This window comes from Megalobrama amblycephala, linkage group LG7 (assembly GCF_018812025.1).
Source record: "Megalobrama amblycephala isolate DHTTF-2021 linkage group LG7, ASM1881202v1, whole genome shotgun sequence".
NCBI lineage: Eukaryota > Metazoa > Chordata > Actinopteri > Cypriniformes > Xenocyprididae > Megalobrama > Megalobrama amblycephala.
This window is the reverse complement of record NC_063050.1, coordinates 41,969,010-41,982,057: the sequence shown is the minus strand read 5'-3', so window position 1 is coordinate 41,982,057 and position 13,048 is coordinate 41,969,010. Positions and strand designations below refer to the sequence as shown.

At 36.4% G+C, this 13,048-nt stretch overlaps 1 protein-coding gene across 14 annotated transcripts in view; it reads left to right on the top strand.

Annotated features, from left to right (window-relative positions):
* ptprdb (protein tyrosine phosphatase receptor type Db) overlaps positions 1–13,048 on the top strand; it is a 97,674-nt gene that overhangs the window by 34,629 nt on the left and 49,997 nt on the right. For all 14 annotated transcript variants that reach the window (XM_048197518.1, XM_048197519.1, XM_048197516.1 and 11 more), the window contains 4 exons: positions 5,408–5,551; positions 8,846–8,991; positions 9,217–9,358; positions 11,339–11,524. In XM_048197518.1, the coding sequence (XP_048053475.1) occupies positions 5,464–5,551; positions 8,846–8,991; positions 9,217–9,358; positions 11,339–11,524 (562 nt within the window). In that variant the 5' untranslated portion in view covers positions 5,408–5,463. The remainder of the gene's footprint in view (positions 1–5,407; positions 5,552–8,845; positions 8,992–9,216; positions 9,359–11,338; positions 11,525–13,048) is intronic.

Below are 13,048 nucleotides of genomic sequence, written 5' to 3'. Positions count from 1 at the left end.
CGGCTTCTATGGCCAAATGAAACTAATAAAAGAGCTTTTTGGCAGCAAACCCACCAGATGGATTTGGTGCACACATGGATAAAAAGTACCCCATGCCTATGGTTAAATATACTGCTGGATTTTTAATGTTGTGGGCCTATTTTTGGGCTGGAGGTCCTGGACATCTTGTTCAGATTCATGGTATCATGGATTCTATCAAATACCAACAGATAAAAAAACAAAACCTGACCGCTTCTGCTAGAAATCCAATAATGGGCTGTGGTTGGATCTTCTATCAGGACAATGATCCTAAACAAACATCAAAACCAACACAAAAATGTGTCACTGAGCACAAAATGAAGCTTCTGCTATGGCCGTCCCAGTCCCCTGACCTGAACCCTAAAGAAAATGAGTGGAGTGAACTGAAGAGAAGAAGCACCAACATGGAGCTGGAATCTGAAGGATCTGGAGAGATTCTGCATGAAGGAATGGTCTCTGATCTCTTGTCAGGTGTTCTCCAAACTCATCAGGCATTATAGAAGAAGACTCAGAGCAAAAGGCAAAAGGAGGTTGCAAAAAGTATTGAATAAAAGGGTGCCAATAATTGTGGTCAATGTGTTTTGGAGAAAAACATTTATTTCATAATGTGATCCCCCCCACTTTCAATTCATTTGCTTCAATGAAAGGTTATATTTTTGCTCATTTTATTCATTAAAGATCAAAAGGATAAACAGATTTATGCAGATTTATTTTTACAGTCATCTTTGATCATATTTACCAAGGGTGCCAATAATTCTGACCACCACTGTATATATATATATATATATATATATATATATATATATATATATATATATATATATACATATTGTACAAGATATTATAAAAATGTGTCATCATCTCGTGTACCTGAATGAGAAGAATCTGTAAACATGAGAGGAGAATATGAGTGTACAAGTTTCCCACTGACATTTTAACATCACAACTCATGTCATAGAATACTGAGTGGAATACATAAATGCTCACATTTTGGCATTTCCAATGTGAAATAACCGTTTTTGTTTGTTTGTTTGTTTTTTTAGTTGTAAACACGGTTTCTTGCATTGCAGGGTTATTGTTTTGCGTGTAAACTGGTAAAACTGGTCATTTCGATTTTAATTTCAAAACTGATTTAGGTAGTTAGTAGCATATTTGTGTGCATGTCAGTGATTGAAAAGCTTGATGCGACTTATCAAAGATGCCATAGTTCATTTGAGAATGGAAGCCAATATTTTCAGTGAATAATTGCAGTTTTAATCTGTTTGTCACTAATAGTTATTGTATGGATTCAGAAGACTTGAAATATATCGCATGCATTATATGGGCCACTTTTATGATGCTTTTGTCATTTTGGAGCTGTATAGCACCTGCCGCCATTCACTTTCATTATGGGGAATGAATAGCCAAGATATTCTTCAAAATATCTCCATTTGTGTTCTGTTGAAGAAAGGAGGCTGTACAAGTTTGGAACGACATGAGGGTAATAAATACTGAAAGAAGTGTCTTTTTTCAGTTTAATTATCCCTTTAACAATGGACTACAAGTGTCTCACAAAAGAAAGCTCATAACAGACACGCATTCACTGTTGTTTGATATGCTGTTAGCCCTCTCATCATGACTAAATATCACCTAACTGCAGGCTAATTGTGTCGGTGCATGTTAACATGATTGGTGCCTTAGTAATAAATATCAATTATTTGACTCGTTGCATCTGAATAAGTAATTAAGATGCAAATTTGTTTAGTCAGCAGCTATATCTCACTCTTCCACAAATACACACATATACGCACTTGCTGTTGGCTTTCTTTAATAGGCTCTCATGTCTCTCTCTCTCTGTCTCTCTCATATGCACACAGACGTAGCCACAAAGCTTAGCTATCGACTTCTGACACAAATGGACTTGAAGCAGGAAATATCAGGTTATCATAATGATCTCTGTTCTTTGCAGATTAGGGAGAGTAGCATATGGCTGTAACACAGGGGAGAGGAAAATAATCCACACAAGCACACACAAATTATACATGCACGCAAAATCCACATTGTCCACAGTCCAAATCGAAAATCGTGTATTCAAATTCTTATTTTAATCTGTACATTAGCAGTTAATTGTAGGATTAAAAGTTTCAAATGAAGAAATGTTATAATATAAAAAAATTTAAGAAGATCCAAGAGTCAGCACTATTGTGACCTTTGTGCAAAAGGTCAGATTTTATTACTTCCATTGAAGCATGCTGTCAAAAGGGTAAAAAAAAAAAAAAAAACACTTTGAATTTCTGTCTGACTCTGAACTTTATTTAGTTAAATAATGTAAAAATGTTTTATTTTTTATTTTTACCGAAGCTGTTATACTCATTAAATTAGGAATATATATATATATATATATATATATATATATATATATATATTAAAAGAATACAAAATAGAAGCATTTTCATTAGTGATCTTACAGATTTTTAGATGAGACGCATCTTTGGTGGATATACTCAGTGTATTTGTGTGTTTGCGTATGCCTTGCGCACATCTACGTATTTTTCCTGATGATAATGATGTGTATTAGGGATTGTGTTAAGCTGTTGTGGAGTGTTTTCCAAATGTGGCAGATGGTGTGTGTGTGTGTGTGTAGGTTTAGGGGTTTGAAGTGCTTCTGTTTTACATGAGTCAGAGATCAGATTGACCCATTTCCTCCACAGTCGAATCCTGACATGTGGAAACACACACTCATTTAGGGTTTGTTTGTGTCACCATTCCCCTCCTTCGCTCCCCGTTTCCTACATCATCATGATTCCCTGCAGGAAGTGACACGTGTGGTCTTTTCTCTCTCAGCACTGTAAAAGTGAAGGAAGCATCAGAGTGCAGTGGAGGAATTAAATATGGATAGGAGACGGGGGAGGCAGCACGGATGAGGGGGTCTGCAACCACTCTCTCTCTCTTAATGATGTGATGTGATGTGACAAGCGTGGTGCTCATGGGGGCAGAGTTACCATAGCGATTCCCAACACGCCCCCCCATCTGTGGCAATCTCCCATGCACAGCATCCATATTTAATGCAACTTTTACTTAGTGCTGTTCAACTGCCCACCCAACTATTTCTCCCGCTCTCTCACTCTCTTTCTCTCGTTCTCTTCGTTATATTTTCAGAAGTAAGTTACATTATACATTTATGGGCTCAATGTAATTATTGAGTTTACGGTAAAGTTTTCTGGCCTGCTGGAGAGAGAGAGGCCTTTAGAAGCCGTCATGTATTATCATATATTCCATGCTGTTTTTTACTTAAAAGTTTTACAGAGTTCTAATCTGAATAACTTCCCAGTTATTTTTATTCCCAATTTTTTTATTAAAACCAGAACAGATGTTATCAGTTTTTGTTCGTCCAACTAAGCTGTTTCCTTTTTCATCTATCCCCCAAAAAACTTTTCTGCTAACTCGGCTGACAGTTTTAAAGGATTAGTTCACTTTCAAATAAAATTTTCCTGATAATTTACTCACCCCCATATCATCCAAGATGTTCATGTCTTTCTTTCTTCAGTCGAAAAGAAATTAATGTTTTTGATGAAAACATTCCAGGATTATTCTCCTTCAACGGCCTCCAAACGGTTGAAGGTCAAAATTACAGTTTCAGTGCAGCTTCAAAGGGCTTTAAACGATACCAGACGAGGAATAAGGGTCTTATCTAGAGAAACGATCGGTCATTTTCGAAAAAATGCAACTCTATATGCTTTATAAACACAAATGATCGCCTTGGACATGGTTCCGCCAAAACCGCACTTTCATATTCTTCAAAAAGCTTACTCTGTATGTCCAATGCCTTCCCTATTCAACTTACGGAAAAAAACGAACTCGTGCTGCATTCGTTCTGTAAGTAGAATAGGGAAGACGTAGGACATACAGTGTAAGCTTTTTGAAGAATACGAAAAAGAAAGAAAGACCTGAACATCTTGGATGACATGGGGGTGAGTAAATTATCAGGAAATTTTTTTTGAAAGTGAACTAATCCTTTAAATTGTCCTTTAAACTTTAATCCTTTGAAGTTTATCACTTAGTAATGTTCAGCACGCTGAAGGAGAATTTCTTTCAGTATTCTCTGAACTAAATTAAAGGGATAGTTCATCCAAAAATGAACATCATTGATTCACCTTCATGCCATTCCGAACACATACACCATTGTTCAAAAGTTGATTCAGTTTTTAATGTTTTAAAATAAGATTCTTATAAGGCTGCATCAAAATCAAAAATACAGTAAAAACAGCAATATTGTGAAATATTATTAAAATTTAAAATAAAGTGTAATTTATTCCTGTGATGGCAAAGCAACTATTACTGCAGTTTTCACTGTCATATGATTCTTCAGAAATCATTCTAATATGCTGATTTGGTGCTCAATAACATTTTTTCTTATTATCAATATTGAAAAGAGTTGTGCTGCTTAATATTTTTGTGGAAACGGCATATTTTTCAGGATTCTCTGGTGAATAGAAAGGTCAAAAGAACTGCATTTATTATCTTTTGTAACATTATAAATGTCTTTACTGTCACTTTTAATCAATTTAATGCATCCTTGCCAAATAGAAGTATTCATTTCTTTCAAAAATTTGTTTTATTTCTTTTATCTCTTGTTTTCTTGGACCACTGAGATCATCTATTGCAGAATTTCTTCATGACACTTTTCTGTAAATGAAAATGAATGGGGACTAGGGCTGTCAAGCTTTAAAAAAACACTATAATTTAAAAAAACATAAAAATACGTAATTTTTGCATTAAATTTAAAATCTTCTGATGCCATACGGTTGCTTTCTGTGAAAAGAAATCGAAAGTCAAAACGAAAGTCATTTAAAAATCTTTCCCTTTGCTGTAGCTGTTAAATGTCATTCACATTTATGCATTAAAAATGATGCATCAAGATGCATAGAGCAGTTTTGATGTCAGTGACAATTGGCCTTGAGGCAGCATATTTGAATATACCTAAACACAAATGACGCAAGTTATGGTAAGATTTTCAGCAAGTTGTATGGCTTCAGAAGACTTTGAATATGCAGTAGCATGAGTCATTTGGACTTCTTTTATGTTCATTCATTAATTCATTCATTCATTCATTCATTTACTTATTTTTTAATATAAGCTCAACAGTCCCCCATTCGGTTTGAAAAAACTTTAGGGTGTAAATGGGTGAACTATTCCTTTAATGAAAGCTAGACTGCTCTCTGTCTGTGAAGGCTGTATGTTAAATGATATGTTCAAGCATTGATTGACCACTCAGTAATTTGTTATCTGATCCTCAGAGAAAGTCTTACACACAGAGTACTAATTGATTAATGCAATCGATTCATGTCATGTGCTGCGGTCTACACATGTGACTGACATATATGGTTGCTTGTTCACATGTGTATTTTAGGTTATGAGTGCACTTACAGCTTGGTGATCCACATAAATAGACAAGCCAATGAGAGGATGGCCAGAGGTCACATGATCTACAGAAGCGCCTACCAGCCGGCACTACTGATTCTACTGAGCGTGCTCCAGCTGGCGCATACGCAAAGTGAGTACACAGACATCAAAAACATATAAAACAGAGACAGAATTCTCTGAAACTCTGTCTCTTTTCATGAAATATTCTTGTTTCCCTCTCCCCACCAGTATAAAGGATAAAGGCACACTTTAATGCAGCTTACAATGTAGTATGTAATTAAAAAAAATAAGGTTTGTGAGCATGCTAAGCAATTTCATAATGCTAAACCCGTTTGATGGATTATAATACTGTCCTCCATTTGTTTCTTTCGCTGCACCAAATGTCCGGATCAGTGTTTACAAGACAACTGTGGCCTTCGCTGACTACGTAAAGAAATGACGTCAACATTTAATACATGGATTTTTTTATTTTCATTTGATGACCTTGACAAAACATTTAAGAAGATAATCAGGCCTGCATTTTGTAAAAGAGGAATAAAATACCATTGTGTTTTTAGTTGTTAAGAATTTAAATGCAGAAAAAATGATTACTTGTCATTTTCAATAAAATATAGTTAATAGTAGTCGCACGCACACTCGTGTAAACGTTATCTGTGCCTGTGCGGATTAAAGCATGTAAAGTGAAGATGAAGAGATTTCATTACACATCATCTGGAGTGATGAAGGGACATTCACCCACGCTCTCACTTCATTGTTCTGTTTGAACCTGAGCTGAGCCTTTGGTTTCTTACACATGCCATTATTTTAGAGCTGCTGGTCAGTGGGTTATAGAGCAGATTAATGTGACATCATCCTTAGGCCGAGTGGATTAGAAACCGCTGCGGACTGCGTCAATCACACTGCTGATCTGCACTTTTCCTCATCTACAAGTTAATTCACTCTGTCTTTCGTATTAACTGTAATGCACATTTAATGCACACATGAAGTCACAGGCTGATTTTTAAAGAGGTTTTATGATTTTAAGTCAGGTTTATTGTAATTTTCAGCGATGGAGGTCAATGTGGCAATTATTTTAATCCTTGGCTTTTTTTTTTTTTTTTTAAGGATTGTTAACACATGATTCTTTCTTGCATCCAAGAACAGCAGGACAGAGTGTAGTGGAATGGAATGGCATAGAATGCAAGGGTCTTGAGAACAAACAAAACTAAATTAAACTAAATAACAATTTATATTATTATTTTATTTATATTATTATATATTATTTTTATTTCATTTAATTTTATTTTAAACATCATTTAAAATGACTGATTTTAGTTTTTAGTGTTTTATTTTTAATTTATTTGACAATAGATACATTTTAATGTTTGATACAATGTAAAAAAGAATTATTGGCTTACATGCAGAGTTACATGCAGGGTTTAAAATTAACTAGCGCCAAATGCAGGTAAAAATTTATTGCCAGTTGGCCCATAAAGTTTTAGTAACTTAAATACAAAATTCTATATTGTATTTTGTTATATTTTATTTAAACCAGTAGCATTTAAAACATGAAAATAGTTATCGGCTTAACTGTGCAGTGTGCATGCCATGATGTATGTATAAGCAGTAAACTTATTATACTATTATATTGCATTTATTATAGTTATATTTAGGACTGCCCTTGACTAAAGATTTTTGTAGTCGACTAGTAGTCATTCATTTAAGCAATTAGTTGACTAATCGCACGTGTTTATTAATAAGCCATATAAATCATAATGATGAGCCTTTAAAGGGATAGTTCACCCAAAAATGAAAATTTGATGTTTATCTGCTTACCCCCAGCGAATCCAAGATGTAGGTGTCTTTGTTTCTTCAGTAGAACACAAATGATGATTTTTAACTGCAACCGCTGCAGTCTGTCAGTGGTATAATGCAAGTCAACGGGAACTTGGACTATAAGAGTAAATAAAACACGACAGACAAATCCAAATTAAACCCTGTGGCTCGTGACGACACATTGATGTCTTAAGACACGAAACGATCGGTTTGTGTGAGAAACCGAACAGTATTTATATCATTTTTTAACTCTAATACACCACTATGTCCAACTGCATTCATCACTCGATTCGTTTGGTCTGATCGCGCTCTGACAGCAGCAGTGATGTCTCGCGCATATACTTCAATGAGAGCGAGACATCAGTGTCGTTGTCAGAGCGCGATCAGACCAAACGAATCGAGTGATGAATGCCGTTGGACATAGTGGTGTATTAGAGGTAAAAAATGATATAAATACTGTTCGGTTTCTCGCACAAACCGATCGTTTCTTGTCTTAGGATATCAATGTGTCATCACGAGCTGCAGGGTTTAATTTGGACTTGTCTAAGCAAGTTTTATTTACTCTTATAGTATAAGTTCCCATCCACTAGCATTATTTGACTGACAGACAGCAACGGTTGGAGTTAAAAATCATCATTTGTGTTCTACTGAAGAAACAAAGACACCTACATCTTGGATGCTCTGGGGTAAGTAGATAAACATCAAATTCATTTTTGGGTGAACTATCCCTTTAATGATATAGCCTATATATAATACATAGCCTAATCAGCTCTCAAGCGCATACATAAAGCATGCCACAGCCGACCGGCAAAAGCAATGATTATGAATGTGTCATGAAAAAACAGAAAGGAGACTGTCTAAACATCTTAATAATTTATTGATAATATTTTCTGTATTTTCGGCTGCAGAGATTAAGTCGACGGTGCTGACTTGTCATCTCCGCAGTAGTGCACGTGCCTTTATGCACGTTTCATACGGATTACATAATCTGTGAATATTTTTTTTTCCACTTGAATTGGTTGACAATTGCTTGACATTTCATGCTATCTAGTCTTATGGCAAGTGTATGCACTGAGTTGTGGTTTATTTTTTTGACGCGGTTAAGTTCACAGAGACCGAGATGGCAGAAAGCGCATCCTGTTTTCTTTATTTTACAAATGCACAATGTTTTCTTGTTATTTTGAGTTTACACAAATAAAATTAGACCCTTTTGAATGGTGTATTACTCTTAACTGTATGACCAAAAATGGTATTTTAAGGTCTTTCCGCTGTTATCAGGAAAAAATGCAAGTGATCGCGCCAGCGACTCCATGTCTTGCATTAAGCATGCTATACTTTAGCTTCCACACTCTGCACAAACACTTGGATATATATCGCCTAATAATAGTGCACATTTATCTTGGTTAACGTTAGAGCGAGCAGCCGTGTAAAGTTGCTATTACTTACATGTTTCAAATAAGCCATATTTGAAGTTGATGGATGATAAGTGAACTTTTGGATTTCTTCTTCTGCGACTAAATTTTTGGTTGACTAAGCCTCTTCTAGTCGACAAACAATTAATTGACTATTACAGGGCATACAAACCACCAATCTATGTCCTTCTCTGCAGCTGCTCCTCGGTTCACTCGGATGCCCACTGATCAAATAGGTGTTCAGGGGGGCGTGGCCTCCTTCGTATGTCAAGCCACAGGAGATCCGCAGCCCAAAATCACATGGAGCAGAAAAGGCAAAAAAGTCACAAACCAGAGATTTGAGGTAAACTCTTGAGCCCCGACTGCACGAATACAAACAGACAGCTTGCTTACACATTTGCTGCAAGCAGCGCTATAAGGTTGTAACACTACTAAAGTGAGATTCCCACAGTACATTTCCTGTAACTTCACACATTTGCCCTGACTTGTGGATTCTATGCACATGGTCTATAGAGACGCACAAGCTATTAAGGGAGTTACTAACACATTTCTCTCTGTCTGTCTGTAGGTGATAGAGTTTGAGGATGGTTCAGGGTCTGTGTTGCGAGTGCAGCCACTTCGGACTCCACGTGATGAGGCGATATATGAATGTGTGGCATCTAATGATATAGGAGAGATCACCGCCTCCACACGCCTCAGTGTTCTCCGCGGTAGGTACAGGATCTGACTGGAAGCTTCTTCAAATCTTTGCTTTATCTTGGACTTCTGAAGTGTGTTTCTCTCAAACTTGCCTGATACATGGCATTACTGAGTATTACTGTTATTTTTAGTGACGCACCACACAGACTTTTTAGAAATACCAATTAGAAGATAATTGTTTTCATGCTGTGACCAATATCCAATATAATGGTCAATATACAGCTGTAGGCCCACACTGAATCTGCACACTTTTTACTCATTTTCTATGCTGATTTTGGGGTAAATTTTGTAGATATTATGTATTAAACCATACTTTTTTAAAAACTTTTTTATACTTTTTAATAGTGCTGTCAAACCGATTCATTGCAATTAATCGCATCTAACATAAAAGTTTGTGTTTATATAATATATGTGTGTGAGCATATTTGTGTGTGTGTGTGTGTGTGTGTGTGTGTGCGTGTTTACACACACATATATACACCGATCAGGCATAACATTATGTCCACTGACAGGTGAAGTGAATAACACCGATTATCTCTTCATCACGCCACCTGGGATATGTTAGGCAGCAAGTGAACATTTTGTCCTCAAAGTTGATGTGTTATAAGCAGGAAGTTTGACAAGGGCCAAATTGTGATGGCTAGATGACTGGGTCAGAGGATCTTCAAAACTGCAGCTCTTGTGGGGTGTTCCCGGTCTGTAGTGGTCAGTATCTATCAAAAGTGGCCAAGGAAAGAACAGTGGTGAACCAGCGACAGGGTCATGGGCAGCCAAGGCTCATTGATGCACGTGGGGAGTGAAGACTGGCCCGTGTGGTCCGATCCAACAGACGAGCTACTGTAGCTCAAATTCCTCAAGAAGTTAATGCTGGTTCTGATAGAAAGGTGTCAGAATACACAGTGCATCAGGTTTGTTGCATATGGGGCTGCATAGCCGCCCATGCTGACCCCTGTCCACCACCAACAGTGGGCACATGAGCATCACAACTGGACCATGGAGCAATGGAAGAAGGTGGCCTGGTCTGATGAATCACATTTTCTTTTACATCACATGTATGGCCGGGTGCGTGTGCGGCGCTTACCTGGGGAACACATGACACCAGGATGTACTATGGGAAGAAAGCAAGCCGGTGGAGGCAGTGCTTTGGACAATGTTCTGCTGGGAAACCTTGGGTCCTGACATCCATGCAGATGTTACTTTGGCACGTACCACCTACCTAAGCATTGTTGCAGACCACGCACACCCTGAAATGGAAACAGTATTACCTTGTGGCTGTGGCCTCTTTCAGCAGGATAATGCACCCTGCCACAAAGCAAAAATAAATAAATATATATACACCGGTATATATATATATATATATATATATATATATATATATATATATATATATATATATATACACACACACACACACACACACACACACACACACACACACACACATACTGTATTATATAAAGACAAACTTTTATGTTAGATGCGATTAATCGCGATTAATCGATTTGACTGCCCTACTTTTTAATGATGACTCCCTTCCTGAAGCATAATAGTAGCTGTATAATTTCATGTATAAATACCAATTTAAAAATACTAAGCATGTTGTAAATATGTTATTTCCTAAATTCAACAGTTTGCTTTTTTGTTCTCACTATACTAAAACCAAAGCTAATTTTTTAAATATTATCTAGAGAATTTTTACTTTTTATTAAGTTGACAGCATATTATAAAAAAACATATGTTTTTTATTTCTTATTAGAGTTGTCTATAGAATATAATTGTAATGCATTTTGGACCGAGGATCAAAATATACTTGTAGCCAATTAACAGTAAGGAGTGTATACACTCATGATATGGGAGGTGTTGCATAGCGTGTTTGTGAATTTGGGGGCGGAGCTATCAAGATCCATTTGGGTGGGGGTATGTTTGTTTTGGGGATTTCAAATGTCAACAGAGGTGTGAGTGTAATGTTTGTTTGTAATTGTTTATTTCAGAGGACCAGCTTCCCGCTGGTTTCCCCTCTATTGATATGGGTCCTCAGCTGAAGGTAGTGGAGCGTTCTCGCACCGCTACCATGCTGTGTGCAGCCAGCGGAACACCTGACCCAGAGATCACCTGGTTTAAAGATTTCCTTCCCATAGATACACACACTCATGGCCGGATCAAACAACTACGCTCAGGTGTGTGTGCTCTGATGGATTTACAGTCTCTGTTCTCTTATTCTTATCATTTGTTTAAAGGTGCACTAAGCAAATTTTCCTGATTTAAAAAATAAATAGTACTTTTTATAAATATATTTTAAATTATGTTCGCTCACATGAGATGAAGAGTCATATCAGTAGCTTAATAAAAAGTGGTTCATTCTGCATGGAGCTAGTCTCCGCATGGGGACAGCCATGTTGAGATCACATGACCAGCTATGTTTTGCTGAGCTTGCAACAAGTTACAAATATTAATAATAATAATAATAATATAATAAGTTTATATGCATACTAGGTATGCACCAATATTAAAATTCTGTCCGATACGATTACGAAAAGCCTATAATTATTTTCATGTTGCTCCCTATAGTAAAATTCTATACTACTGTGTCTAAATAAATTAAAAATACAACACTAAAAACTAAAAACAATCATCTTAAATGCTAAAAAGATAAATGTATGTATCACAACATTATAATTTACAATATGAAATCTGATATTTATTTTGAGATTTGCTTACAGTGTTATTAATTTGTGCTTTTAAAGAATAACTTTAAGTGAGTGTTAAATGCTGGTAGAGGTAATCTAAATGTAACAAAACATTGAATTCACAGTTAAAGGTCCCGTTCTTCGTGATCCCATGTTTCAAACTTTAGTTAGTGTGTAATGTTGTTGTTAGAGTATAAATAAAATCTGTAAAATTTTAAAACTCAAAGTTCAATGCCAAGCGAGATATTTTATTTAACAGAAGTCGCCTACATCGAACGGCCAGTTTGGACTACATCCCTCTACTTCCTTCTTTAATGACGTCACTAAAACAGTTTTTTGACTAACCTCCGCCCACAGGAATACACAAGAGTTGCGTTTGTAGAGTGTGTTTGTCGCCATGTCGTCGAAACGCTGTTATTTTCATCCCGCAGTCCAATCACCGGGTCTGATTCCGGCTCAAATTGATAGGGTAAAATTAAAGACATGTTTACAATAACACTGAGCGCGTACATCTCCATGTTATGGTAAGAGGCGTGACCTTTCCGGGCAAGATGCGCTAAGCTGCTGTCGAATCACAACACAGGAACCGCTGGCACAATCAGAACTCGTTACGTATTTCTGAAGGAGGGACTTCATAGAACAAGGAAGTCATCAGCCCGTTTTTATGACAGTGGAAACAGCGGTATACAGATAAGTAAATTATGTGAAAAATACTGTGTTTTTTTACACGCGAAACATGAACACATGTTATATTGCACACTATAAACACAATCAAAGCTTCAAAAAACCACGAAAAACGGGACCTTTAAAATATCAACCAATACCAATAAATTAATTCATGTATTGGACGATAATCAATGTGGTACCAGTATATGTTTAAATACTATATACTTTCAAAAACATAAATATAAAAGTACCTGTAAACAAGAAACAACAAGGAAACCAGACGATACAATAGACATATAAAAGACACAACATAACAGTGGGAAAAATGAATTGTCCAGACACGCAGTC